This window comes from Rhinolophus ferrumequinum, chromosome 24 (genome assembly GCF_004115265.2).
Source record: "Rhinolophus ferrumequinum isolate MPI-CBG mRhiFer1 chromosome 24, mRhiFer1_v1.p, whole genome shotgun sequence".
NCBI lineage: Eukaryota > Metazoa > Chordata > Mammalia > Chiroptera > Rhinolophidae > Rhinolophus > Rhinolophus ferrumequinum.
Window position 1 is genome coordinate 1,739,375 of NC_046307.1, and position 27,216 is coordinate 1,766,590.

A 27,216-nucleotide genomic window follows, 5' to 3' on the forward strand; every position below is an offset into this window, starting at 1 on the left:
CCAAACCCCCCGGGGAACAGACGCGCGCGCGATCCATCTCGGAGCTGACACCGGGTCCCCAGCGGCACCACTCCCGGGCGTCCGGGCTTCGAACTCCGCCCCGGGCCCACTCGGACCCACCCTGCCACCGCCACCGCCCCCACCCCAGCTCCCCCCTCAGCTCCCCCGACGCTCCCACCCACTGCTCCTACACCGCCGGCCGCCCAGCGTCCGCCCCCGCCATCTCATCCCGGGCCGCCCATGCTCCGCCCCGGCCCCGCCCCCACGGCCAGCCGGGGGCGCGTCCCCTCCCCCGGCCCGCTGCGCGCTCCCGCCCCTCCCTCCGGTCCCCGAGGTTCCACCGCCCCTCGCGCGCTTCCCCTCCCCACGCGCCGGACGCGCCCCGAGGCCCGCGGGGCCGGGCGGCGGCGCGGCGGGCGTGCTGGCTCGGGTTTCGGCCCGCCCCCGGCGCCGGCGTGACCCCTCCCCGGGCGAGGCGGGCCGGGCCCAGCTGGCGGCCCCGCCCCCGGCCTGGCGCTCCGGGCGCTATAAGAGGGCGGTGGCCGCGGGGCGCCCTGCGCGGGGCCAGGAGCGCGATGGTCAGCCGCCGAGGCGCGGCAAGATGCTGGATGGGCCCCTGCTGGCGCGCTGGCTGGCCGCGGCCTTCGCGCTGACGCTGCTGCTCGCTGCGCTGCGCCCCTCGGCCGCCTACTTCGGGTAGGTGCCTGGCGGCCCGGCGGGCGGGCGGGCCCGGGACGAAGCGGCGCGGGGGCGGGGGAGACCAGGTGCGCGGGCCGGTTGCGTGGGGCAGGGCTGGCTGGGGCCGCGGGGTTGCCTGGATCTGTTTGTTTGCGGTGCGCGCGTCGCTCGGTCCGTGAGCACTGGGAGAGGGCCCCGCGTACCCGACGGGCTGGCGTGGGACTGCGGTCCTCCGTGACTCCGGAGTCGTCGTCGCTGCTGCCGAGACCGCAGCCGAGCGCTGGGCTCCCTGGAGCTCGGGGACCAAGCTCTGGTCCTGTGTCCCTTAGGCCGCCGAATTCTTGCCAAACGGCTGGAGCCTCCCGGCTCCTGCCCACCCCCCCTTGCAGCTTCCCCCTCCTTTCTCTCCTCGAGAAGTTAATTTAACAACAACAAAAAAATACGTACAAAATCCAGATGTTCCTTTCACTGAGCCCCAAAGGAAAAAAAAAAACCAACTTCAAGCTGGAGGAATTTATTTTTCTTGCGCTTTGCTTCTGACGTTCGCTCGGGCCCCGGCCCGCGAGAGCGCGTCTGTGGGACCCGGAGCCGCCGGGAGCGCAGGGCCCGGTGGGGCCGTGAATGCCGCCGCCTGCTTTCTCGGGGGTCGCTGCCTGGCGCGCTTCTCCGCGGCAGCAATGTGCGTGGTGTTGGCGCGTCCCTCTCCGCCGTTCCTTCCTGCCCGCCCTTGCCCCTTGCTCCTATATCGGGGATATCCAGCCCAGCGACCTTTGGGGACCCTCGCTTCGCTACGCAAATGGGCACACTGAGGTTCGCGGTGGCACCGTGCAGGCAGCCCTCCTGCTCTCCCCAGCCTCCCCACTTCTTACCCGGCGCCGACCCTGGAGCCGCGGCCCACTCACGCTCCGGCCCCTGTCCTGGCCGTCCTGCGGCCGTGCCGGGGCCGCCGCCCTCTGCCGTCACCTGTTCCTTAGCCCCTGGCCCCCGCGCCGGCGGGCGGCGGCCTGGCCGGCAGAGGGCCCTGTTGGTCCAGAAATGTGGCACCGCCAGGGCGGGGAGAGGCCGACTGGGCGAGGAGCCCTGCAGGTGTATCCTGTTCTCAAAGAAAATAAAATATTTTCATGGGAAACTTTCCCTTTGTGTTTTTCTTCCCCCCTCCCCTTGTCCTTCTGTTCCTTTCTCCTGGGTTGTCTTCCAGGGTCAGCTTCGTGTCTCCTTCCCTGGAGCTCCCACCCCACAGCCCTCTCCTGGCTGCCTGTGGGTCTGGCCCTCCTGGGGCCCAGGCTGTGTGGAGGCTGGCACGCTCCTGTACGCCATCTGTGCAGCCTTCACCTCGCCCTCACGGGCAGAGGGAGGGTCAGAGGATGGCCGACTGGCCGCAGGTCCACGGGTGAGTCACAGCAGCCTGTCAGCCAGCTGTGCCTTCTTGCTGTTCAGGCCCAGCCTCAGGTCTGTTCCCCAGGCTCCAGACACACCCTAGGCTGGTCTGCATGTACCGCACCCGCTATGCTCTGCTGTGCTGGGAGTCTCTGCTGCTGCCACCCCACTCTTCCCCAGGGTAGGTCAGATCCAGGGGAAGCTGGTGTCCTGGTTCCCAGCTGCGTCCTCCGTCCCCCAGCATCCGTCTTTGCTCTCCCTGCGCTGTGCACCTTTGGGGACGCCTTTGAGTGGTTAGTGTCAGTGCTTTAGCTCCCTCAGGGAAGAAGTCCCTGTGGGCACATGGCATGTGGGGAAATCTTGGCACCCCTGTGGCTCTTCTAGCCAGCCCTCTTGTCCTGCTTTGGCCCCAAAGGCCCCATCAAGTGAGGCTCCTAGGAGGCAGATGTGCTGCCCTGGGGTCACAGACACCCCTGGCACCAGGCAAGAGAGTCAGGACTCTGGTGGATGCAGGCCCCGGGGCGGGAGGATCCCGGTCCCAGCTGCACAGGCAGAGGAGGGAGGACTGTGTGCTAGCGGGTCCGTTCTCAGCATGCACCTCACCACAGTGTCAGGCACTGGAGTCGATTCCCTAGGTGGGGCCAGGCCTGGGAAGAGAGGAGGTGACACAGGCTCAGCACTACGCTGCTGTGTGTGGAGGCCTGCCTCTTTGGCCCACCGTGACCACTGGGGCGGTTCTGGGGTCCTTTCTCTTGGCCCAGCAAAGGGGCAGGAGACAGAAGGAGAGGGAGGAAGAGATGGCTCAAGGCAGGCAGGGCCAGGCTGAAGCCAGGGGGCCTCTCTGTGTGGTGGGCAGGGCAGAGGGAGCAGGAGGAAGGACCTGATCCAGGCCCTCTTCTCCCTTCCCCCTCTCCGAAATCTCTGCCTGGCACGGAGGCTCGCAGGCAGGGCAGCTCCAGTTACAGCCCAGAAACCAGGAGAGGCTGGCCTGGGGGAGGGTCACGTGGGCGGCAGGAGCCCTCCCTGCCCCCTCCCTGAGGCTGCAACCCAACCCTCCAGCCAGAACCCTGCTCCTGCTGCCCTCCTCTGGCCTCTGGCCACTAGGCAGGACCCTCTAGGCGGCCCACAGGCTCTCCTCTCTTCCCGTGATTAGCAGGTGGCGTTTCCATCTGGTTCTCCTGGGGCTGTGGAGATGCCTGTGCTGGGGGGTGGAGGGGGGCTAGACGGCTTGGCCCAGTGCCCTCTTGGAAGGAGGGGGAGGCTGGCTCCCAGCAGGAGGGCTGCCTAAGGTCTCTTGGCGAGTTGGGGATACAGACTTACGGACTTGGGTGGGCTGAAAGCTTTGGCCTGCCTTGGATGGTGGGGCTCGCAAGCACCTGGACCCTCTCCTGGCATTATCCTCAGGTGTGTTCTGAAACCTGCTCAGGAAGGGACATTCCAGACCCCGGGGCAAAGGCCCTGGTGCTCCCTGAGCATGGAGCTGGGGCCGGGTCTGGGCTTGTTGGGAACCTTGCCTGGCACCTGGGCACCTTGCCGCCCTTTTCTTAGAGATCCCTGTGTGCCAGCCCCCAGCGGAGGTCCCCACTGAGGCCACTACACCTGCATATCGGGTCTGCCCCAGGCAAGCAGAGACCCGAGACTCCCAATGTGGTTATCCTTCAAAAGAAGTAGGAAGGGGGCATTATGAGTCCTGACACTCTTTCGTGGTATTGGCTCCAGCACCCTACATTCTTTAGGAAGCACTTATAGACTAGCTTAGGGGAGTGGGGACTTGCCATGAGGTCTATAGGCTGGTCTTGCCTCTCCAGGCCAGGCAGCCTGAGGCCTGCCTGGAGGAGGCAGCACCTGACATGGCACTGAGGGCTCACGCACCCAGGGCAGACATCAGCACGTGAGGGGTGCTCAGAGATGGTCTGAAAGGCAGCCAAGGCGCTCTGGATCACTGTGAATGGGGGGCCAAGTGGGATTTAGGGCTGAGGCTCTTTGTTATTGAAATATAATTCATATCCTGTAAATTCACCCTGTTAAAGCATACAGTTCAGTGGTTTTTAGTACATCCACAAGGTTGTGCAGCCAGCACCACTATCTAGTTCCAGAATATTTTCATCATCCCAGAAACCTCATATCCCATCCCCTTCCCCCAGCCCCTGGCAACCACTAATCCACTTTCTGTCTTCTGGATTTGCCTGTTCTGGATGTGACATATAAACGCAATCATACGATATGTGGTCTTTTGTGTCTGGCTTGTTTCACCTAGCATAACATTTTCAATACTCATCCGTGCTGTAGCTTGAATCAGTGCTTCGTCCCTTTTTGTGACTGCGGTTCGGTGGGATGGACATAATGCAGGTTTTCTCATCCGTTTATCAGTTGATATTTGAATTGTTCCTACCACTTTGCTATTGTGAGTAATGCTGCTGTGAACATTTGTGTACAATTTTTTGTGGACATATGTTTTCAATTCTTCTGGGTATACACCAAAAGTAGAATTGCTGGGTCACATGATAATTCTGTTTAATATTTTGAGAAATCACCAAACTATTTTCCACAGTGGCTGTACCATCTTACACTCTCACCTGCAGTACGTAGATAGGGCTCCAGTTTCCCCACATCCTTGTCAACATTTGTTATTCTCTGGTTTTACAATTTTGATTTTTTTAAAATTTCTTATTCCAGCCATCTTGATGGGTGTGAGTGCTTTCTCGCTGTGGTTTTTGTTTGCAAGTCCCTGGGTGAATGGTGAAGTGACACCTTTTCATAGGCTTATTGAACATCTGTATGTCTTCTTTGGAGAAATGTCTTTCCTGTTCCTTTGCCCAGTTTTTGGTTTTCTCTTTTTGTTGTTGAGTTGTAAGAGCTCTATATAGTTTGAATCTTTCTTGGACCGAGGAGAGCCTGGTTTCATGACCCGTGAGTCAGCATGCTGTTGTCCCTGCACAGGCACTCGGCCTGACTTTGTGGGGAGTCAGGGTGCAGGTGGTCGTTCATTTATTAGAGCCTGGTGTGGGAGCCTGGTGGGGGACCTGGCTGAGGAGGCTGCCCTGGAGGGTCTGCTGTCACGGGTGACGTGGGTGTGGTGTCAGGGAGCTGATGGCTCTCTCTGTTTCTCCGTGTACCCAGCCTGGGGCCCAACTGGGGGGCTCATATGGCCATATGCCTGCTGGCTGCTTGGAGGTGGGGTGTTCAGCTGGTCCCTGGAAAGGAGAGAGAGGGCAGTTTCCTGGGGTTGGAGGAGTGATCCTGGTGTAGCATGCTGAGGCTGCGTGATGGGCCTGTGAGGGGACAAGGGGTAAGACGGGGTGCTGCTGAGCGAATGGGACAGTCAGCAGGGCACAGGGGGCTGTCTGTGGGGCTGGGGGCGCAGGCTCACCTGTGGGTGACCAGGGAGGGGCTGGTGGTGAGGGAGGGGTCCTCAGTGACTTCCCGCCCAGGGACCAGGGGTGATGGTCCCTGCAGCTGAGCAGGCAAGAGTTTGGGCGACAGGCGGATGCTGTCCACAGAGACCCACCTCAGGACAGCCGTGCTGGATCCAGCATTGGGGGGAGAACACGGAAAGCAGAGTGTATCCCAGGGGGTTGGGAGGGGGTGGTCTTGCACCAGGAGCTGAGGGGGAGGAGGCCCAGGCAAGGGGCCTTATCGCTGTGTCTAGGGCAGTTGAGTGGCTACAGGGAGACCATTGAGGCCCCTTAAATGTGGCCTGTGAGTGAGACCTCTGAGCAGCAAGCAAGGAGGGTGAAGGGCTGGGGCCATGGCCTTGGGGGCTGTGTCAGTCAGGTCAAGGAAGGATGGAGGGTGGTTTGTGGAGGGGCCTGGCTTCCAGCCTGGAAAGGAGGGGGGATTCTGCCAATGCTCGTGGCTCAGGACTCCCGAGGCCAGCTGAGGGACTAAGGTGACTTGGCCTCCCAACCTGTGGGTCAGGGTCAGAAGTGGGGAGGCATGTGGGAGGAGTAGGTGGGCAGACCAAGGGGATCCCTTGGGGAGACTGGCTGCCTCCTGCATCTTTGGTCTCCAGTGTCTGTCCCTGGCCAGTCTGCTTTGGGGGGGCCATGGAATCCCACCCTGCCAGCCCCAGCTTGCCCTGGTCCCCTTCCACAGGTCTTTGGGAGCTCTGCCCTGGCCCCCCTATACAGAGACCAGATAGAGGCAGGTGGGAGCCTGGGGCCAGGATGGGGCTCTGGGCTGGACCTCGTGACAAGCGGTGGAGCTGTGCACAGGCTTTGCACTGGGCTTGAGGTGAGGAGGAAGCCACAGCCACCTGGCTCCCTCAGCTGTGTGAGCAGACGTCTTGCCACAGCCGGCGGCCGTCTGGATGGGGGGGCCAAGGGCGGGGGGCGGAGACAGCTGGCCTAATCTTGCTCCTGTCCTGGCTACTGTGGCCCTGACGACTCCAGGACCTCGGGCACCAGCGGGACCCTGCCCTGGCTCCAGGGTGGCCCCAGCCAAGGGAACCGCCTGCCGCCTGCCCAGGGGCCTCTCAATGTCGAGGACAATAGGAGAAGTGTGTGGGTAGCTTTTCTCCTGGGAAAGAATGTGCATACACGATTCCTCCCTGTGGGTCGTGGGCCCTGGACTCGGGAGGAGCGATGAGCTGATAAGGGCCTGGCTTGGTTCTCCTGGCTGCAGAAAAACGACACCTGTCAGAGGCCGGCACTTGGCCCCCTTAATCCTGGTCTGGGGGGGCACTGGGTCCTTTGTGTATTGTCAATGTGAGCAGTGGGTGCCCCTGCAGTGCCCACCCGGCTCAGCGGGCTGCGGGGGGTTTTGGAGGAGGTGCAGTTGTCTGGGAAGTGGGCAAGACCAGGCCCCGCTTGGAGGAGAGGTAGGTAGGGAGCAGGGCCGCCATGCTCCAGGGTGGCCTCAGCTGTCACCTCTTCCAGGAAGCCAGAGGACAGACTAGTAGCGTCACTCTTTATTGTAGCTGTAGCTCACCTCTGGGGAGGCCAGGAGGGTGGTCCCTTATGGGGTCTCTTCCAAACTACTGGGCTGGCTGCCCGAGGCCCATTGGGGTCTCTTCATCCCTCTACTCCCTGGCCCTGCTGTGGGATCCAAGACATTCACCAGGCAGGCCAGCCTCCACTACCCCTGGCCCTGACATCTGCTTGCTACACACACCTGCTGGCCTCAGGTGCACAGACAGTGGGCCAGGTGCAGCAGACCACCGACCTGGATGCTGGCATTGCAGGCGGCGTGGGCACTGTGCTGAGGAGCAGAGGAGCCCTTGGAGTCCCCAGGGCCCAGGTGTGAGGCAAGCGTTCGGGGCTGTGCTGGCCGAGGCTGTGCTGTGGCCTGGGCTGGGTGATGACCAGCCTGCTTTCTGGTGAGGGCTGATCATTAAGGGATGGCAGTGGGCTGGGCCAGTTTGCTTGGCAGGTGGCTGTGCTGAGGCCTCTGTAGAAGGGCAGGCCCCAACCTGGGTGGCACTAGGCCGCCAGGCTCTGTGACCCACGGACCAGCCCTCGTCCTCCTCTGCCCCTCCCAGTGGTTCTCTGTTGGCCTGGTGCCTCTGGCCGCAGGAGGAAGCCCGGCCGCCCAGCTGGCAGGCCCTGTACCTCGAGACCGGCAGCCGGACGAGGGAATGGAAAAAGGCAAGCCTCAAGCTGCGTTTGTTTTTCTTAGCGATACCTGAGGTAGACGCGGCCAGGGAAGTGGTCTGGCCCGTGAGGAGAAGCTGCCAAGGGCTCCAGACCAGAGCGTGTCACAGCCACTCCCTCCCAGCCCCGGCCACCCTGTCTGTGCCCAGCACCTGGTAAGCCAGCCCCAGGAAGGAAGCTAGTCATCGAAGGGATTCTGTGGCGGCCGAGACGAGGTTCCCCCCCCCCCCCCCCGTGGCTCTCTGAGAGCCTTGCTGGCGTCCTGCCTGTCCCTTCGTGTGACATCCCTGTAGGTCTGTGGCAACCTGTGAGTCCTGGGGAGCGGTGACTGGGACACAGAGGTGGCCTGGCTGCTCTGGTTCCTCCGTGAAGCCACCACTGCCTATCTTCTCCTCGCAGCCATCAGTGAAGCTAGGATCCCACAGGACCCCCCATTGCCCCGCCCACTTCCTGCTCTGAAGACGGGCCAGTCAGCTGGTAGCCCACAGGGCCTGGGGGTTCTGCAGGCTGTTTGCTCTGGGGGCCACTGAGGGTGGATGGGGCCATCCTTCTTAGGCATTTCAGAACCAGTGTCTCAGCGCTGGAATTTGTTTTGAATTTGGTTCACACAGAAATGAAACGCCATCTGGTGGGTCCCACTGTCTTGGAGTTTGCTGAGTCCTATGCCTGCCAGTTGACCCCCAGGGTGGCCAGGTGAGGAGCTCCACTCGGGCGGCTGGTCAGTGACAGACCTGGAGGCTGACTGATAACTGTTTAGGCTCTTGAATACTGGGGCCCTGTTAGGTGGGGAAGCCAGGGTCTGGCAGCTCTCCCAGACGACGGAGGTGACAGTCACGTTGATATGATGTCCCTGCCCCAGCGTGAGCAGCCTGTCTGTGTGGGGCTGCCCTCCTGTCCACATCCTCCTGCCCTGGCCTCCTTGGTATAGTGGGCACGAGTGACGGTGGAAACCTCGAAAGACCCCAGACCCCCTCAGTGTCTGCGTCCACCCCACCCTTGTCCCTGCCATGTATGTGCTGGGTGGGAGGCTGCAAGCTGTGGGAGAACAGAGGGTTAATCTCAGAACCAGTGTCTCAGCGCTGGAATTTGTTTTGAATTTGATTCACACAGAAATTAAACGCCGTCTGGTGGGGCTGAGGTTTCCTTGGCAGGGCACTGTGGCTTCTGGAACTCCAGCCTCTTCCCCTCCGCCCAACTCAGGGTCTCGGCTCCCCATGCCTGGGGAGCTGGGTTTGCGGGCAGGGTGGCCCTTGGGGTGGCCAGGCTTGTTGGCGGGAGGAAGGGCTATCAGAATCTGTTGCCCCCTCAACCCCCATCAGGAAAGAACGAGGCACTCGGAGTGGAGGCACTGGGCAGGTGGGCTGGTCTTGGCTGGGCCATTCAGGATGGGGACCCCAAGGACAAGGGCGCCTGCAGCCCCCGCCTAGGCCACACCTGTACCCCCACTGTCGCCCTAATGCAAGCCTGCGTCTTCACCCTGCTAGTCAGCCTCTACCTACACGACAACACCTAACAGCCCCCGGGCCCACGCGTGCCACGTGTCTAACCCCAGGCCTTGACCACTCGCAGGAGCCTACCCGCCCTTCTTCTAACACCCGGCCTCGTAATGTGATTTCTCTTTAACTCCACCCTCCTGTTAGCTAATATACTAACTAGATACCCCCACCCCCCATTTGCCACCTGGCTGCCCTTGGGGGCAGGTGTGACAGGATGCTCAGAGGGGTGGCTCCTGTCTCCAAGCATCTGCATGACAGCCTTAAGCCTGGCCCTCAGAGAGGCATGGGTGTCCCCAGACTTTCTCTGTTTGCCACAGGTTCTTTCCTGCTCTCTGTGGGGCTGGGGTGGGGTCTCTGCAGAGCTGCTGCAGGAAGTCAGCGGGGTGGGCCCTCGGCAGCATGGGACTTAATCCAGGACAATCTTGTCTCAGGATCCTTATTCTGATAGCATCTGCAAACACCCTTATTCTAAAGAAGGTCACATTTGGTGGTTCTGGGTGGACGTGAATTTGGGTCCTCTTATCCTCTGCTTCAGATTATTTCTGCAAACAGTTTCTGAAGTGTGGTGACAAGTAGGGTCTGGGACCATTGGGTACACATGGAAATGGAACCAAGGCTCTGCCCAAACAATGGCAGCAGGTCATTGTACAGCATGAAGATCAGTGTACAGCACGAAGCAGGTCTCACTGTCTGCAAGGAATGAGACACATGGACAGACTCAGCAAGCCAAGTAGAACTGGGGAAAAATGTGAGTAATAGACTGATTTGAAAGCAGATTAGAAACCGATGAATAGAATTAGCAAACTGGAGGTAGATCAGGAGAAATTACTGGGGTGGAGCATGGGTAGGAGACACACAGAACACAGGGCGAGAGACCTGGGGCAGAGCCAAGGCCCTGTGTCTTCACAAGGGGCCCCGGAGGTGGGGACAGGGTGGTGTCTGGAGAGAATGGCCAACAATTTCCTGAAACTGCTGGGAGCAATCAAAGGGATCCAAGAGGCCCCGTGCCTCCCCAAGCTAAAGCATGAACACTCATGCCAGAACGTAATGACTTGGAAGTGAGAAACACCGGGGACAGAATCATGAAGTAGTCACCATCAGACAGTCCACTCAGTGTGTGAAAGAAAATATCTGTCCAGAGTGAGGTGACATACAGACATTTTCAGAGACACTGAGAGTTACTCTGAAGGAACCCAGATGCACAGCTCAGGCCTGGCCATAGCCCTGCTGCCCTCCGGACGTGGGAACAAATGAAGTGAAGCAACAGTTGCCTGAAGCGGAGATAGGCAGCACTGAACAACCTCTTGTCAGGTCCTCAAAGGAGAACTGAATACACAGCAGCATACAGCCCAGCGAAGTGGTTGGCTCTCAGGCCTCCTATTGCCCAGAGGGGACAGTGCTGACGGTGCCTCATGTGGGTAAGTTACAGAGTCGAGCAATTTGAGGGTATCTGTGAAACGGTAAAACTTCAAATTACAAAGACAGAATGGAATAATAATAATAATAATAATAATAATAATAATAATAATAATAACGGGGGCTAGAGAGGAGAAAAAGAAAGAAAACAGGCATGGCCAGTAGAAAGGATGAATTAAGGCCTCGGGCATAAAGCTGAGGTGACAGGGTTGTAGTCGGGTCCTCCTCTATTCCAAAGAAGGAATCAAATAGTTGCACATAAATTAACATTACATTACAGGCTATGTGTGAGAGACGCAGGACGTAAGGAGAGAGCGGAAGAGGATGGGGAGAGAACACACCCACTCGGTGGGCCATAAGAGGAGGAGGGAAATGAGAGTAAAGGACGCACTGTGGCGAAGTTCAATATAACCGCCTGAGCTATGACCCAGGCTGTGCACAGTGACCTGAGGCTGCGGCCCAAGCTCTTCCTTGGTGTCCTGAGGGTACCGTTCTGGAGAGACTGAAGCAGTGACAGTGGCAGCTTACATGCATAGTTCAGAAGTGGAGAGAAGCTTGAGAGCCCTGAGCAAGGACATCACCGCCGGACACCTCCTAATCCACCTAATCGGTGGTGCCACACTAGCCCTGCTAAGCATTAGCACAGCTACCGCCTTCATTACATTTATTATTCTCATCCTACTAACAATCTTAGAATTCGCTGTCGCCCTAATGCAAGCCTGCATCTTCACCCTGCTAGTCAGCCTCTACCTACACGACAACACCTAACAGCCCCCGGGCCCACGCGTGCCACGTGGCTAACCCCAGGTCTTGACCACTCGCAGGAGCCTACCCGCCCTTCTTCTAACTCCCGGCCTCGTAATGTGATTTCTCTTTAACTCCACCCTCCTATCAACCCTTGGCCTATTAGCTAATATACTAACTAGATACCAACGATGACGAGACAGCATCTGTCACAGCGGTGAGAAGGAGAACAGTTTAGCTAAACCCAAAGAAGGAATAAAGTAGTAGTACAGAAATTAACAAAATAAAAAACAAACATGCATTAGAGATGAACAGACCTGTTTCTGTGAAGAAGGTCTTGGAAATGCTGAGGAGACCGCAAGGAGGCGGCTCGCATGTGTCCTGCTCTGGGGAACATCACACAGAGTCTACAGAAAAAAGCAAGGGAACGTAATGAAGAGTTTCAGGCCAATAAAACTGAAAATTCAGAGGGAATGGAGAAAACCAGAAAAGTAACAGAAACAGACTCAAGATAGAGAAATGTCGACTAATACCACAGTAAGTAAAGAAATCAGGTCATTGGAATGTAAGTAGTGAGGCTGCTGTGGAAACCCTTTGGCAGTTCCTTGGATAATTAAACATGGATTTCTTCTGTGACCAAGCAGTTCCACTGGGGACATACCCACGAGAAATGAAACATGTTCACGCACCAATTCGTACGTGAGTGGTCACAGTAGCATTGTACATAAGAGCTAAAGAGTGAACACCTCATATGTCCATCAGCTGAAGACAAAACAGAATGTGCTCCATCTTACAGTGGAACGTTATTTGAAAATGAAAAAGAGTGAAGCATTGACATGGCTACAACTTAGATGGATCTTGAAAACATGCTCAGTGAGTGAAGCCAGACACAGATGGCTACACAGTGTGTGATTCCATTATATGAAGCCTCCAGGACAGACAAATCCACAGAGACAGGAAGTGGGTTAGTGGTTGCCAGGGGCTGAAGAAGGGGGTGGAAGTTGATTGCTAAAGGGTATGGCGTTTCTTTTTGAGGCCATGAAAATATCCTAAAATTGACTGTGGTGGTGTTTCCAAACTCAAGGGGTTTGCTGCTTGGGGTGTTCCATTCAAGAATGAAAAGTGGTTGTTGTTAAGTAGTTTTATTTACTTGCAACAAGTAAAGGAGCCGGGATTCACACCCTAAGTTCTATCTTTTGGAAGAGGCTTAGCCATTGCTTGTACACTATTTGGTTAATTACATGATTTCTTCTTTGCAGTTGGCTATATATATGGGTTGGGTTCTGTCAAACTCATCCTGTTTACAGCTGCATCTGCAAAATACTGTGCTACATTTTAACAGTTAACGATAGCATTTAGTAACAATGGCAGAGAACTGGAGATCCCTGTCCTAATAGTGGTGTTTGCCCATATCTGTGAATATCCTACAAAACACTGAGTTGTGCACTTTAAATTCTGTGGTACATGGATTATATCTTGATGAAGTTGTTTAGAAAAAAAGGAGAGAAATTGGGTCAGAAAGGAAATTTTTCCACCAAGGAAAGGTCAGCTTGCATGGCGTCATGGCAAGTTCTTTCAAATAGTTAGGAAGACACTGCAAGTTCTACTGAATAGTTAAGAAGACATGATTCTAATCTGATGCACTTTTTCAGGAAATTTTAAAAGGAACACTTGCTAAAGCACCTAAACTCAGCAGCAAGAGCACAGAGAAGAAAATTACAAACACAGATGCAAAGGGCGCACACACAGCAACCATTAAAACCCATCACTCAGGATCACTTGGTGTCCAGTGTGGGAATTCCCACATTTAGCAGATCAGATCAAAGGAGAAAAATCATGTACCGAGAGGTGCAGGGATGAAGTTCATCCATTTATGATTTTAAAAAAGCTCTTAGCAAACAAAAAGCAGCGGGAATGTCTTTAACGTGATACAGGGCAAGTAGAAGACACTTGGCAAACCTCATGCTTAAGGGTGTAATGGCAAAAGCTTCCCTTTAAAACCAGGAGTAGACAGGGACACCTGCTGTTATTCTTGCCTGAATGGGGGTGATACCAGCTATCTTAACAGATCCTCAAGCAAGATGGTAGTCTTTCTGGTATAGTGCGAGCGGTCTGGCTCTGTGGGCATGCTGATGCCGTTTTTGGCCTTGTAGTGCTCGGCCAGCCTTCAGGGCGCCCTCGTCTCCCTTGTGAGTTTGGGCATGTGGAGAGCACATGACAAGGCAGAGCGTCCCCACTTCCTGGTGGTGGTGCACAGCAAGACAGGGACCTTTTGGAGGATATATTTTGGGTACTGTATTCGTGACATTGGAGTGTGGGTGGGTTTCTAAAATGAGATAGAAATAACACAGACAGGAGAAGGCTGAAAATGGAGGTACAATAAAGTTAAGAACTTTTGTTTATGGGAAGACACCATGAAGAGAATGTAAAGGTAGCCATCCCTGGGCCGGGGTAAGGTGGGGTGGTGGACTCCTACCCTTTCTGCAGGATGTTTGTGTCCACCGTGGTCACTGAGAGCATTGGGCAGTGGTTCCCTCTGACCTTGGCAGGGAGGGACTCAAAAACTCCTGAGCATAAGGCCTTCTGCTCCTTGTATCCCTTTTGTCTTTTGTTGTTTTCTTTTAGAAGTACTAAAGTTTTAGGTTTTAGATTTAGGTCTACAATTTTCTGCCATCCATATTGAGTTACTATGTTAATATTTGTATATAGTACAAAGTGTGAATCAAAGTTATTTATTTATTTGCATATGGCTATCTAATTGCTCCAGTACCATTTATTGAAAAGATTATTCTTTCTGCACTAAGTTGCCTTTGCACATTTATTTTTTAAAAAAATCTGTTTCCCATGTATGTATGGGTGTATTTCTGGGATTCTGTATTTTGTTTCTTTATTTGTCTATGTTGACACCAACACCATACTTTCTTGGTTACTGAGCTTTATAATGAGTCTTGAAATCAGGTAGTGTTGTTAGCCCTACAGCTTTGTTCTTCCTTTTTTTTTTAAAGTTGCTTTGGCTATTTTATTATTATTACTTTTTTCTGTCTCTCACCCCTTCCCCTTTGGCAACCATCAGCTTGTTCTCTATATCATGGGTCTGTTTTTATTTTGTTTATTAATACATTTTGTTTTGTTTTAAGATTCTACATATAAGTGAGATCATATGATATTTGTCTTTCTCTGTCTGACTTAGTATAATATTTCACTTAGCATAATGCCTGCTAGGTCCATCCATGTTGTCTCAAATGTCAAGATTTCATTCTTTTTTATTGCTGAATAATATTCCATTGTATGTATGTACTATTCCTTCTTTTTATCTGTTGATGGACATCTAGGTTGCTTCCGTATTGCCAGTAATAATGAAAGGTGCATATATCTTTTCAAATTAGTATTTTTGTTTTCTTTGGATAAATACCCAAAAGTGGAATTGCTGGATCATATGGCAGCTTTATTTTTAATTTTTTGAGGAATCTCCATACTGTTTTCCATAGCGGCTGCACCAGTTTGCACTCCTACCAACAGTGCACGAGGGTTCCCTTTTCTTCACATCCTCACCAACACTTGTTTGTTGATTTATTGATGATGGCCATTCTGACAAGTGTGAGGTGATATCTCATTGTGGTTTTATTTTCATTTTTCTGATTGTGACGTTGAGCATCTTTTCATATGTCATTTGGCCATCTGTATGTCCTCTTTGGAGAAATGTCTACTCAGGTCCTTTGCCCATTTTTTAATTGTATTGATTTTTTGGTGTTAAATTTATGAGTTCTTTATATAATTTGGATGTTAACCCCTTATTGGATATATTATTGGCAAATATCTTCTCTCATTCAGTAGGATGTCTTTTTGTTTTGTTGATAGTTTTCCTTGCTTTGAAGAAACTTTTTGGTTTGATGTAGTCCCATTTTTTTTTCTTTTGTTTGACTCAAGGAGATAAAGTAAAAAAAAAAAAATATGTATATATATATAAAATAAATATATATAAATACATGTATAACTATATATACAATATATATAAATATATATAAATATAAATATATATAAACATATATATAAAAAATAAAAAAATAAAATATATGTATATTTTAACTAAGAACAGTGTAAAAGAGTTTACTCCCTATGTTTTCTTCTAGGAGTTTAATATTTAGTTTCAGGTCTAACATTTAAGTCCTTAATCCATTTTGCATTGATTCTTGTATATAGTGTAAGGAAGTGGTTTAGTTTCTTTCTTTTTTTTTTTTTTTTTCGCATGTATCTGTTCAGTTTTCCCAGAACCATTTATTGGAGAGACTGTCTTTACCCCATTGCATACTGTTGCCTGCTTAGTCAAGATTAGTTAACCATGTAAGCATGGATTTATTTCTGGGCTCTCTATTCTGTTCCATTGATCTGTGTCTGTTTTTATGCCAGTATCATACTGTCTTGATTACTATGGCCTTGTAGTATAGTTTGGTATCAAGTAGCGTGATAACTCCCTCTTTGTTCTTTCTCAAGATAGCTTTGGCTATTCTGGGTCTTTAATGGTTCCATATAAATTTTAGGATTATTTGTTCTAGTTCAGAGAAGAATGCCATTGGTATTTTAATAGCGATTGCACTGAATCTGTAGATTGCTTTGGGTAGTATGGACATTTTAACAACATTAATCCTTTCAATCCATGAGCAAGGTATATTCTTACATTTATTTGTGTCTTCAATTTCTTTGTTCAGTGTTGTATAGTTTTCAGTGTACAGGTCTTTCACCTCTTTGGTTAAATTTATTCTGAGGTATTTTATACTTTCTGATGCAATTGCAAATGGGATTGTTTTCTTAATTCTTCTGATCATTCATTATTGGTGTATAGAAATGTAATAGATTTCTGTGTATTGATTCTGTATCTTGCAACTTTATGGAAGTCATTTATTAGTTTAATAGTTTTTTGGTGGAATCTTTAATGTTTTCTAAGTATAGTATCGTGTCCTCTGCAAATAATGAGTTTTACTTCTTCTTTTCTGATTTGGATGTATTTTATTTCTTTGCCTTGTCTGATTGCTATGGCAAGGACTTCCAGTGCCATGTTGAATAACAGTAGTGAGAGAGGTCACTTTGTCTTGTTCCTGATCTTAAAGGAAAAAATTTTTCTTACGATGTTAGCTGTGGGTTTGAGTATGGCCTTGGGAGCAGAGCAGTGTGGCTACAGTAGGGTTCCAGCCTCACGCTACCTGTGGGTGGAGGGACCCCTGCCCTCAGCCCCCATGTGCATTGTGGACGATGGGGTCCTGATGGGGTGGGTGTGGGAACCTTGTCCTCAACCCACATAGGCAGTATGGATGCAGGTGGCCCTGGGTGTGGGGGGACCCCTGCCCTCAGCCTCCTTGGACTGGGAAGCAGCATGGCTCAGGTGGGGGACCCTTGCCCTTGGCCTCCCTGGACTGGGAAGCAGTGTGGCACACCGTCTTACCCCTGTCCCCATTCACACTCACAGCTGCATCTTCTAGCCTGGCCCCAGGTCCCCCCAGATTGGCCCCACCATAGGGGGTCCTCTTGGATGCTGGAATGTTTTCGCACCGCCTGGAGCTCGGTTAATCTCAGGGAATCCAGCCTGGGTCGTGCAGGTTGGAGGCTGCAGGGTTTCCGCCGCCTGGCACCGGTTCTGGGCACAGCTGTTGACATTCCTGTCTGGGGACAAGTCTCCACCATGTGAGCTGCCTTTGTGTGGGGAGCGTGGTTCTTCCGGCCTCCAGCACGGGGTCTACGGGCCCCTGCCTGTTCCCTGCCCGCCTCAGCAGCTGTGTTCGGGCAGAAGGCCTGGAAGTCCACGAAGCCGCCCATGTCAGTCACTGTGTCCCTGTGCCCTTGGGCATGAAGCCCTAACCCCTGGGGTGTTGGCACAGGTCACTGGCTGCCATGCTAGCTTCCTCCCTCACCCGCCACCTCTCTAGCTCAGCATCCCAGCTTGGAGCTCACAGGCGCCTTCTCCCCAAAGGCCATGCTGTCTCTGTCCACATCGCTGGGCCACCCACTCGGTGTCCCGCCTGTGCCTTTGGGACCTTGGGTTCTACCCCAGCCCACACCCATGCTGGCTGCACACAGGGGTGGGTCGGGTGGGAGTGTGTGTGTGTGGGCTCCTGGCTCAGAGCATCATTCAGGGAGAGGTGGGCCGCCCCTGCAGTGACATCTGAGGGACTGGAGCTGGTGGCAACTCCACTGGGGCTCTGCTTGCTGGCATCCCAGGTTTCAGGAGGCAGTGGCAGCCCCTGTTTGCTGGCTCTGAGCACATGGCTAGCAGGGCCCAGGCTTGAGGTGGGTCTTCTCAATGCACCGGAGTGTGGAGTGGTGGGGGAGGGGTGGTGCATCCTTGCTCTGGGGCCTGTGTGGCCTCACCTTCCAGGCTGTGTGTGCAGGGATGCCTGTTGCTCCCGCCTACATGCCTGCTCCCATCTGTACCCAGGGGCTTTCTGCCCTGATGTCCCCACAGAATACTCCCTTAGCTCCTCCCTGAGCTTCCTGCCCTTGGGAGCTGACCTAAGCAGGTGAGGCAGGTGCTGCCCCTTCAGAGTCTGGGGGCCAGGCCAGGCTCCCAGCAAAGTAGACGCGGCCCCCCCCTCAGAACAAAGCCTGGGAGAGGCCATGCTTTGGTAGGTAATGGGGGGCAGGAGCAGGGAGGCTTTGAAAAGCAGTACCCTGGTTGTCCCCAGAAGAGCATCACCACTGGGGATCTGGTAGAGGGTGGGGTTCTAAGAGGGCCCACCCACTTCCCTTTCTTTGCAGAAGCTGTGGCTTTCAGAGCCAGTGTGCCCTGAGGGGCCTTTGGAGAGGCAGCAGGAGGGGGAATGGGCATGAGGGGGTTTCCTGTGTCTGGGGACACCTGGTTTCCATGGGTGGGCTGGCGTGGGGGGTTTGTTTCCAGAGATGCTCGCCTGGGGGCCCTGAGCCCTGCCCCTGTCCAGGTGAGCATCTTTCCCTCCCTAGGGCTGAGGGTCTGGGTTTGGCTAGACATGGACATGCCTAGGGTCCAGATGTGCAGTTGTCTACCTGGGGACACTGAGGCCAGTGGGTCTGAGCAGGTAGCAGACAGAAGGTAGCAGTCCCTGGATGGAGCAGGTGGTGGGGGATGGGGTGGGCAGGCAGATCAGAGGGCAGGCTACTGATTCAGTGGGCTAGGGCTTTGGGTGGAGCTGCAGGAGAATCGGACGCTGGTGGAGGCGGTCAGCATGAGTGCGCTTGAGTGTCAATACCAGTTCCGCTTGGAGCGCTGGAACTGCACCCTGGAGGGCCGCTATCGGGCCAGCCTACTTCCCAGTATCACCTGGGGCCTGGATGGGGGAGGCGTGGTCTGGCACAGGCTTTCTGGGAGACCCCATCGGACAAGGGGCCATGTGCGCAGGCTGTTGGGGAGTGTGCCAGGACCCTCCCCAAGGGTCCACCCTCAGCTGGGGACGGCAGAGGTGGGCGTCCTAGAGCAGGGCTTCTTCAGCTGTAGGTAATCAGGCTAGGGAATAGGTGTGCCTCCTGCGCCCCTTCCTGCCCTGCCATCTGCGCCCTCCCGTGTGTGTGTGTGTGTGTGTGTGTGTGTGTGTGTGTGTGTGATGGCTCTTCCTCTGGGGCGGTGCTCACCCCAGCCTCTCTGCACAGGCTGACTGGCAGCGAGCCCCTGACCATCCTCCCGCTGACCCTGGAGCCCGAGGCGGCTGCGCAGGCACACTACAAGGCCTGCGACCGGCTGAAGCTGGAGCGGAAGCAGCGGCGCATGTGCCGCCGGGACCCGGGCGTGGCCGAGACGCTGGTGGAGGCGGTCAGCATGAGTGCGCTTGAGTGTCAATACCAGTTCCGCTTCGAGCGCTGGAACTGCACCCTGGAGGGCCGCTATCGGGCCAGCCTACTTAAGCGAGGTGCGCCAAAGGCGGGGCAGGGGGGCCGGGCCCAGGTGCACCACCTGTTGAAGGGATCCGAGGTCAAGGGAGAGGAGCTGGGGGGCGTAGGAGAAGACCCAGGAGCTAGCTCCTGCCCCGGGCCCCTCCCAACTCCGCCAGCCACACTCTCCTGCCCCGCCCCCATCCCTACACATGCATGAGCAGTTGCTGGCAGGACTAGGAGCGTTTGGTACCGTTGACAGGCCCCAGGCAGCTCTGATGGCTCTTGCCACATGTGAGTGGCCAAGACCCAGGGCCAAGGCACTGGTAGCAGGGGCCCAGCTGGTGCCCAGAGCACAGAGCCTCATCTCTCGTGTCTCCTTCCATATGTGGGAGCTGCTGGGGACTCATCTGAGCCTCTCAATGGGCTCGTTTATGTCAACTATAATGTGTATGTGTATATATACATATATACACACACACACATATATATATATACACACACATACATATACATATCTCACGGTGTGGAGTACAGCATAGGGAATAGAGTCAGTGGAATTGTAACAACTACATAGGCTATCAGAGGTAGTAGCTTGGGGGTGGGGGGTTATCACTTTGTGAGGGGTGTAAATGTCTAACAATTACATTGTTTTGTACACCTGAAACTAATAAAAACAAAACAAACAGGAACCTGAGGCCCAGGCAGGGCTCCCCGAGGGCCCCTGGGGCCATTCTGATGGGTGGAAGACCCGGATGGATGGGATCTCTGGTCTTGGCATATGGCCACAGTGCCTCTGGATTCTCCCTTCTGGGGTATGTAGGAGAGCCTCCTGCCCCAGGTGCACAGTTAGCCCAGGCAGGTATGCCCTCCACCCCAATGGTGAATACCAGAAAGTTCCTCCAGCTGTCAGGGATTTAGGGCTTCATCAGGAATACCGTGGTTTGGTCGCACAGAGTGACCGGGCTACTGCGGCTGCTGACTGGCCCTGCTACCCCCACAGGCTTCAAGGAGACCGCCTTCCTCTACGCCATTTCCTCTGCTGGCCTGACGCATGCACTGGCCAAGGCCTGCAGTGCAGGCCGCATGGAGCGTTGCACCTGTGATGAGGCCCCTGATCTAGAGAACCGGGAGGCCTGGCAGTGGGGCGGCTGTGGGGACAACCTCAAGTACAGCAGCAAGTTCGTCAAGGAGTTCCTGGGCCGGCGGTCGAGCAAGGACCTGCGCGCCCGTGTGGACTTCCACAACAACCTCGTGGGTGTGAAGGCAAGCGGGGCGGGGTGGGGCGCGGGGGTAGGGGTGTGGAGGGGAGGCTAGGGTGGAGTACAGGCGGGTGTTGGTGGTGGTGGTGCTGAGGCAGGCTCGGCTCAGAGACTGCTGGGGGGCTGGGAAGAGGTGGGGGCTGCTGCCTCTGTGCTTTAGTTCCAGCCATGTGGTGACATCCAGGATCCTTGAGTCTTCTTGCTTATAAGGCTCATTACCTGCCAGATAGATGGAGATGCTAGTTGTCATGGTGGGTGCCCATGGTCTCCCATAGAGGGTGTCCTTAGGTCTCCCACGGAGAAGTGCAACTGGAAGGCTTTCTGCTGGTTGGGGAGGAGCTGGGGGGGGTCTGTGCTCATCTGCATCTGGCTCTGGGTGGTCAAGGCCACTAAGAGGGTCTCTATGGTGGGCACAGTCTATCCAGGAGGAAGGCAGACTGGGCGCTGCTTGCTGGACCTGAGGGCAGGCAGTCTGCCACTAGGGACATAGGTGGAGGCAGTCTGGAAAATGTGCAGGCCAAGGGTCTGAGGGAAGGGCTGGGGTATGGCTGGCCCAAGTGTATGCGGGGGTGCCTCTGCCTTAGGGATCTCATCTGCAGCCAGGATTCTGTCCTGAGGGGACCCAGCTTAGAAGACTTAGGAAAAGCAATGTCTTGGCCTTCTGCCTGGGCCCGTCTGGGGGCTGCTGGCTTGCAGGTGCAGCTGGGCCTGGGGGGACCTGGCTCATACTCCTGTCCACCCTCCCTGCAGTCCCTTGGCTCCAGGCCCAAACCACTGGAGGAGGAGACAGGTCTGTACCATAGTCCTCACTGTGGATGGAGCACTGCCCCCTTAATCCCCGAGTGATCTGGGCCACCAAATGCCCCTCAGGCTTAGCTAGGGCCTGGGACAGTCAAGGAGCGCTGGGAATGTGGAACCCTAGCCTGGGGGATGGAATTAGAGCCAGCCTGCTCTTAGCCTCTTTATTGACAAGCTGGAGTTCTGAGTCATGGATGGGAGCTCCCTCCCTCCTTCTACCCTCTGGATAGGGTTGTGGGCAGATTAAATCCCCCAGGCAAGGCTCTTTTCCCTTGCACTCGCTTTTTGTAAGCTATAAATGAAAAGTCAGAATATGAAAAGTGCTCCATTAGCTCCAGGCCTGGGTAAGCAGCGTTTTAATTAAACTTGTCAGTGAATCTGAGCAGGGTGTCATTAAATATGACTCTTGTTGCCTGGCCAAAGAGCAGCTATGTTTCTTAGTCCCCTTGGGTGGCCCTTCTTGGGGGCTCAGGCCTGGCTTGGGCCACAGGGGAGGGCCTCCCTGCCCTTCCTCCTCACATTTCTCCAGGGACTCCTGTATGGGCAGTCCATCAGGAGGCCCACTGGGGCAGTTGGCCTGACTTCCTGGCTTTGCAGGTGGCATCCAAGTACTGGGAGGGGAAGGACCCAGTCTGGGTTGGGTCAGGTGGCACCTGTACTTGCTGTAGCAACAGGTCCCAATGCTTAGGCAGGGACATGGTCAGCTCAGTTGTAGACTCCAGTGGCCAGTTCTGCCTAGTGGGAGTACAGTGCTCCAGAGAGGAGACTGCTAGGTCCTGGCTGACGGGGTGCTGATGGCAGGACTGGAGCGTAGTGTGCCCTGCCCTTGCAGGAGGAACATAGGGGCAGGAAGAGAGCGTCTCCACAGGGCTACAGGTGCTGTAGTAGCTGCTCTGGAGGCCACACTGCTGGCCATGGGGCTTCTATCCTAGGGGATCTGTGGCTTGAAAAGGGAGGGCTGAGGGGGCAAGCCAGGGAGCCTGGGTGATGGGTGGTGGTGGCCCCCTTGGCTGTGCCTGGGTCTGAGGGCCATGGGTTTTGGTCCCAGCCTGGGGGCTGGTCTCGGTCCCTCTGGGGTCGTCCGCAGGGTCTCTGTCCTGCCAGGCGTGGCCCTCATGCTCACCTCCCTCCCTCCCTCCTTCACTCCAGGTGATCAAGGCCGGAGTGGAGACCACATGCAAGTGCCACGGTGTGTCAGGCTCCTGCACCGTGCGGACGTGCTGGCGGCAGCTGGCACCCTTCCATGAGGTGGGCAAGCGCCTAAAGCACAAGTATGAGACGGCGCTCAAGGTGGGCAGTACCACCAATGAGGCTGCTGGAGAGGCTGGTGCCATCTCACCGCCACGGGGCCGGGCCACAGGGACTGGCGGTGACCCTCTGCCCCGCACGCCGGAGCTCGTGCACTTGGATGACTCGCCCAGCTTCTGCCTAGCTGGCCGCTTCTCCCCTGGCACCGCTGGCCGCAGGTGCCACCGCGAGAAGAACTGCGAGAGCATCTGCTGTGGGCGTGGCCACAACACGCAGAGCCGGGTGGTGACACGGCCCTGCCAGTGCCAGGTGCGCTGGTGCTGCTACGTGGAGTGCAGACAGTGCACCCAGCGTGAGGAAGTCTACACCTGCAAAGGCTAGCGTCATGGCTGTGTGTGCAGCGCCACCTGCAGGCTGAGCCCCGGGCCGGGTGCCCCCAGCACATTTGGGAAGGGGGGGAGGCAGGAGCCAGGGGCAAGCTGGGTGGCTGTCTCTGCCCCTCTGTGTCCACTGAAAGGCCTGGTCTGACCTCCGCATCCCCTTTGCTTGTTCCTCCCGGGACCGACTGCATTGCACTGATGCTTTCCAGGCTGTGTCTGTTCCTGAGACTCCAGTTCCTGCGTCATGGTGCCCCTCACCACCTGGGCTCCCACTGAGGGGCGTGGGTGCACTTTCGTGACCGCATAGGGCCTGTGTGGCAGCCTGGGGGCTGCCCTGCACCAGCTCTAGGCAGAGTCAAACCACTAGGAGAGGGACGGCTGGCCGACCAGATGTGGGGACACTGCTACCCCCTCTGACATGCAGCACTTCTCTTTGGAGTGATATCAGTGACTTCTAAGTTATTTTTATTTAACTAATATATAATAATTATTTTCTCTGTCCCTGCCGTGTCCCAGGCTGTGGCTCCTCCGGACTGGAGGGGCCCTTTCCTCCCCACCTCGCCCCCAACTTCTTTGCCTGATCTGCTTTGTGTTTGAAACCACTAAGTCAAGAGAGGTGTTGTGGTGGTTGTTTTGAAGAATTAAAGCAAGCTGTGTCTGGCCAGCTCCCTCAGGGCTTCCGGAAGCCAGATCCCAGGTCCAGGCGGGCTGCCCCCACAGAGGTCATCCTGGGAAGGGTGCCTGTGGGCACACAACCCTGCATTTTGGCCCTAAAAATGCAGATTTTGGGGCCAGGGGTGACAGAAGATAACCTGGGGGTGTGCGTGGGCAGAAGAGCAGGGCCAGCCCCTTGGAGGGTTCATTTCACAAAGAAGGCACAGCTTGCTCTGTCACTGTGGGAGAAGCACAGTGGGGACAGACATGGATGGAGAGCGTCTGGGGCCAGGATTTGGCAAACGGAAGGCTGTTCTCCTTGGCCATGATGTCTTTGCGGGAAGGGGAAAAGGATGGCCTACACTGACCTGGTTTGGTTTGAGTGTGTGCACGTGTGTGCATGTGTGGTTGCATGCTTGTGGATGTGTGTGTATGCATGTGCAGTGTGCATGAGTTGTATGTGTGATATGTGTGTGCATGTGCATGCTTGTGTGTGAACGTGTAACATCTGCATGTGTGGTGTATGTGCAAGTGTGTACATGAGAAGATAGGCATGTCCGCATGGGTGTGCATGTATGTACGTGGATGCATGCATCTTGTGTGAGCATGTGCATGTGTGTGCTTCTGCATATGTGTGTGAGCACGGGCGATGTGTGCATGCATGCATGTCCGTGAGCATGTGTCCGTGTGTGTGTGGGCATAGTCTGTGGGTGGTTGGGGTGTGGCCTCCACCCTGTGCCCTTCCTCAGCGTGAGTGGCAGCCTTGGCTGTGGGGCCTCTACCCTGGGCCTGTCCTTGGCTGGGTGGGTGAGCTCCGAGGCTGTGGGCACTGCAGACGCGGGAACTACTGAGCTAGGGCATTCCTCGGAGTTCTGGGGAGGCTCCAGGAACCCCAGGGGACTGTGTTTTTTAAAAGAAAACCTATTTATGTTGATGTGGGTCTTTTTGTCCCTGTTTTATAGTGTAAATAGTAGAGTTTATTCTCCTGTGGTTCAGAGGACACCCCGTGAATAACTGTGCTGATGGGGCTGGAAGGGAGCCAGGTGGGCTCCGTGGTGACAGGTGGCGTGGGCCTGCCCTTGGGTCCCCGTAGGCCTGTCTGGACAGGGTGGGGTAGGCTGGGGTGCATCCCAGTCATCCCTGTGCACCCCCACCTGCTGGGGCCCAGAGCAGGGGGAGTGGCAGGCAAGACTGTAACCAGTCACTACTGGGTCTGGAAAGGTGTCAAGTCAGAGGAAGGATTTTCTTTTTAATCAAATACCACATTTAGCTCTATCATAAATATTAAGAAAAGTATTTTTTTAAACAAGGCAGACTGAAAACGTCTGCTGGCTGGTTTGTTTATATATAAATATATATCAGAATGTCTTGCTAAGCAAAGAAGCAACTCCCGTTGATAGAGTCTCTCCGTAACACTTCTCTTCCGTGTGGGAGAGGATCTCTAGAAGAAAACGCATCTGTGGTGGGGCCAGAGCCCCAGGTTCAGCCTCTCTGGGGGCCGCGGGGGTGGGCGGGCAGGCAGCCACGCTGAGGGCCAGGCGGGTCCCGGCCACCTGCTCCCCACTGGCTGTGCAGAGTTCCAGGCTTGGTTCGGCCAAGTCTAGCAGGCGGGAGGAGAGGGGGCATTCACACACAACTCTCCTCTCTGTTCAGACTCTACTGCGAGCCTACCCACTTCTCTACCTCATCTGTATAGCGAGTAGGTGTGTACTCGAGTGACTTGGAGAATGTATTTATTTAACGGCTTTGTGTAACAGAACCAGAAATAAATGGAAACACTAAATAAACGTATTTTAAATTATAGCCCGTCTCAGTCCGCTGACTTCAGAGTGGTTCTGGTAAGCCTGAGGGAGGGGAGGGTCTGTGGGAGGAGAGTGAAGGAGATGAGCCTGAGGGTGCAGAGCTCGGGGAGTAGAGCCCCTGGGAGGAGTTTGGGGCAGGAGGGTCTGGGTTTATGGGTGTTGAGGGAGTTGAGTATCTCTCACAGACCAGGCACAATCTAACCTAACCCATTCAAACATGGCGAGGCCACAGGTCTCATGTGTAGAGACCCCATCTGAGGTCCCTGGTCACTTGAGTGGCTGCATGGGTTCTCTCACGATGTCGGCAACCCCCAGTTTGGCCTTGGTCACAGCACACCTTCAAACTGTGCTCCCAGGACGGCCGTGTGAGCCTCAAGACTCTTATTTCTACCAGAGTCCCTGTCGGCCTCCAGGTGTGGAGGCAGAAGTCCAAGATGAAGGTTTCTGTCACAGGGCCACACTCCCTCTGGAGGCTCCAGGGCAGGGTCCTTGCCTCTCCCAGCTGCCAGTGCTCTAGGCATCCCTGGGCTTGCAGCTGCATCACCCCTGTCTCGGCCCCTTTCATCACGTGGCTTCTCCCTTCTCCATGTCTTCTCCCCTCTGTCCCTGTGTGGACACCTGTCATGGGCCGTAGGGTCCACACAGACAATCCTGGATGCTCTCATCTTGAGGTCATTAACAGTATGTCTGCAGAGACCCTATTTCCAACGAAGGTCCCATCCTGAGAGTCAAGTGGATGTGAATTTGGGGGGACACAGCTCTATCCACGGCAGTCCTGGAGAGCTGGGGTGAGGGGCGGGCCCTGGGAGGAGGAGTGAGGTCTTCGCTGGGTGGGCAGGACAAGTACACCCCCTTCTCTTGATCTTTAGGAAACAAGGCTTCACTTTCTTGGGCAACTTCCCCCCAGCTCAAGGCCCACATTCTTCGTGGGGCAGTGGGGAGAGGCCTCCAGGGCGCTGCAGGGGCAGCACATCCCCCAGCGTGTTGGGAACCTGCCTCTATGCCCTCTCCCTTCCCTAGGAGTCTTTAGGGGGCTTTGAGCCTGCTCTCAGGATGCTCGCAGGGCCACAGCTCTTCCTCCTGCTCCAATACGCAGCCTCTTCCAGAAGCAGGTTCCTCAACCTCACAGCATTGAGTCTCCAGCATGGCCTGTCAGTCCATCTGTGCACCTGCTTTGAGTTTGGGGTGCTCCGGGCACACTACAGCTCCCCCGAGTGTGTCCCCAGACCGCTCCACCTTCCCTGCTGGCCTCTGTCTTCCTTTGAACTACCTCGTGTGTCCCCCATAGCTGTGGCTTGCCCTACCGGACCCCTGGTGGTAGGCCATCTCCCGGGAGGTTGCCTCCCTGCCACCTTCAGTGCCATGTGAGCCCCCTGAGTCCCCTGAAGAGGAATGTAGGGTTACCCACCTAATCTCTGTGCCCAGGCAGAGGGTTGCAGCACCCCCTCTCCAGCCCATGGACACCACCATGAAGAGGCTGAGCGGTGTCTCCTGGCACTGGACCCTCTGCCAGGCTGAAGGTCACCAGGCATCCCTGTGAGATCCTTCAGCCAGGCACTAGCTCTTCAGGTGAGGAATGTGGGATGGGGGTAGACAGCAGGGTGGAGGGGATCTTGGGGCATCTCATCACCTAGGGTACCTGGGGGGCCAGCTCCTCCTCAGTGCACTTTGTGGAAACCAAGGCTTCCTGGGTACTGCTACTGAGAGATTGGTGGGGGGGCTCAGGCCTTTGTGCCCAGCTGGAGAGGGCTGCAAGCTGACCACGCACGGGGAACAGGTGCCTTGAATGGGGCCATTCTTCCTGGGCAATGGTAGCCGAAACTGTAGCTGAAACCAACCCAGTGTGGGAGGGCAGGGACTGGGGTTGCACAGGGGAAAACGGGACTTCAGGCAGGATAGGCTCGACAGGCCCCTTTGGACTGCCTCCACCACGACTGACT

General features: G+C 55.4%; 1 protein-coding gene across 4 annotated transcripts; it reads left to right on the forward strand.

The window, feature by feature from the left end:
* Positions 1-498: 498 nt before the first annotated feature.
* On the forward strand, positions 499-25,277 carry WNT9A (Wnt family member 9A). Of its 4 annotated transcripts, none has more exons than XM_033095799.1 (4): positions 499-696; positions 18,914-19,170; positions 20,136-20,398; positions 22,342-25,277. In XM_033095799.1, exons 1-4 carry the CDS (start codon positions 602-604, stop codon positions 22,819-22,821), a joined length of 1,095 nt encoding a protein of 364 aa, XP_032951690.1. In that variant the 5' UTR covers positions 499-601; the 3' UTR covers positions 22,822-25,277. The 4 variants fall into 4 exon arrangements, with proteins under 4 accessions (XP_032951690.1, XP_032951691.1, XP_032951692.1 ...); XM_033095800.1 differs by having other exon boundaries at positions 20,136-20,386; XM_033095801.1 differs by having other exon boundaries at positions 568-696; positions 18,901-19,170.
* Positions 25,278-27,216: the final 1,939 nt, after the last annotated feature.

Bases quoted from the DNA above. Each gene is read 5' to 3' on its own strand.
- WNT9A (XM_033095799.1), top strand. From the start codon at position 602: ATGCTGGATGGGCCCCTGCTGGCGCGCTGGCTGGCCGCGGCCTTCGCG. The intron at 697-18,913 runs GTAGGTGCCTGG...CTCTCTGCACAG, and splicing joins CCCTCGGCCGCCTACTTCGG to GCTGACTGGCAGCGAGCCCC. The intron at 19,171-20,135 runs GTGCGCCAAAGG...CTACCCCCACAG, and splicing joins GGCCAGCCTACTTAAGCGAG to GCTTCAAGGAGACCGCCTTC.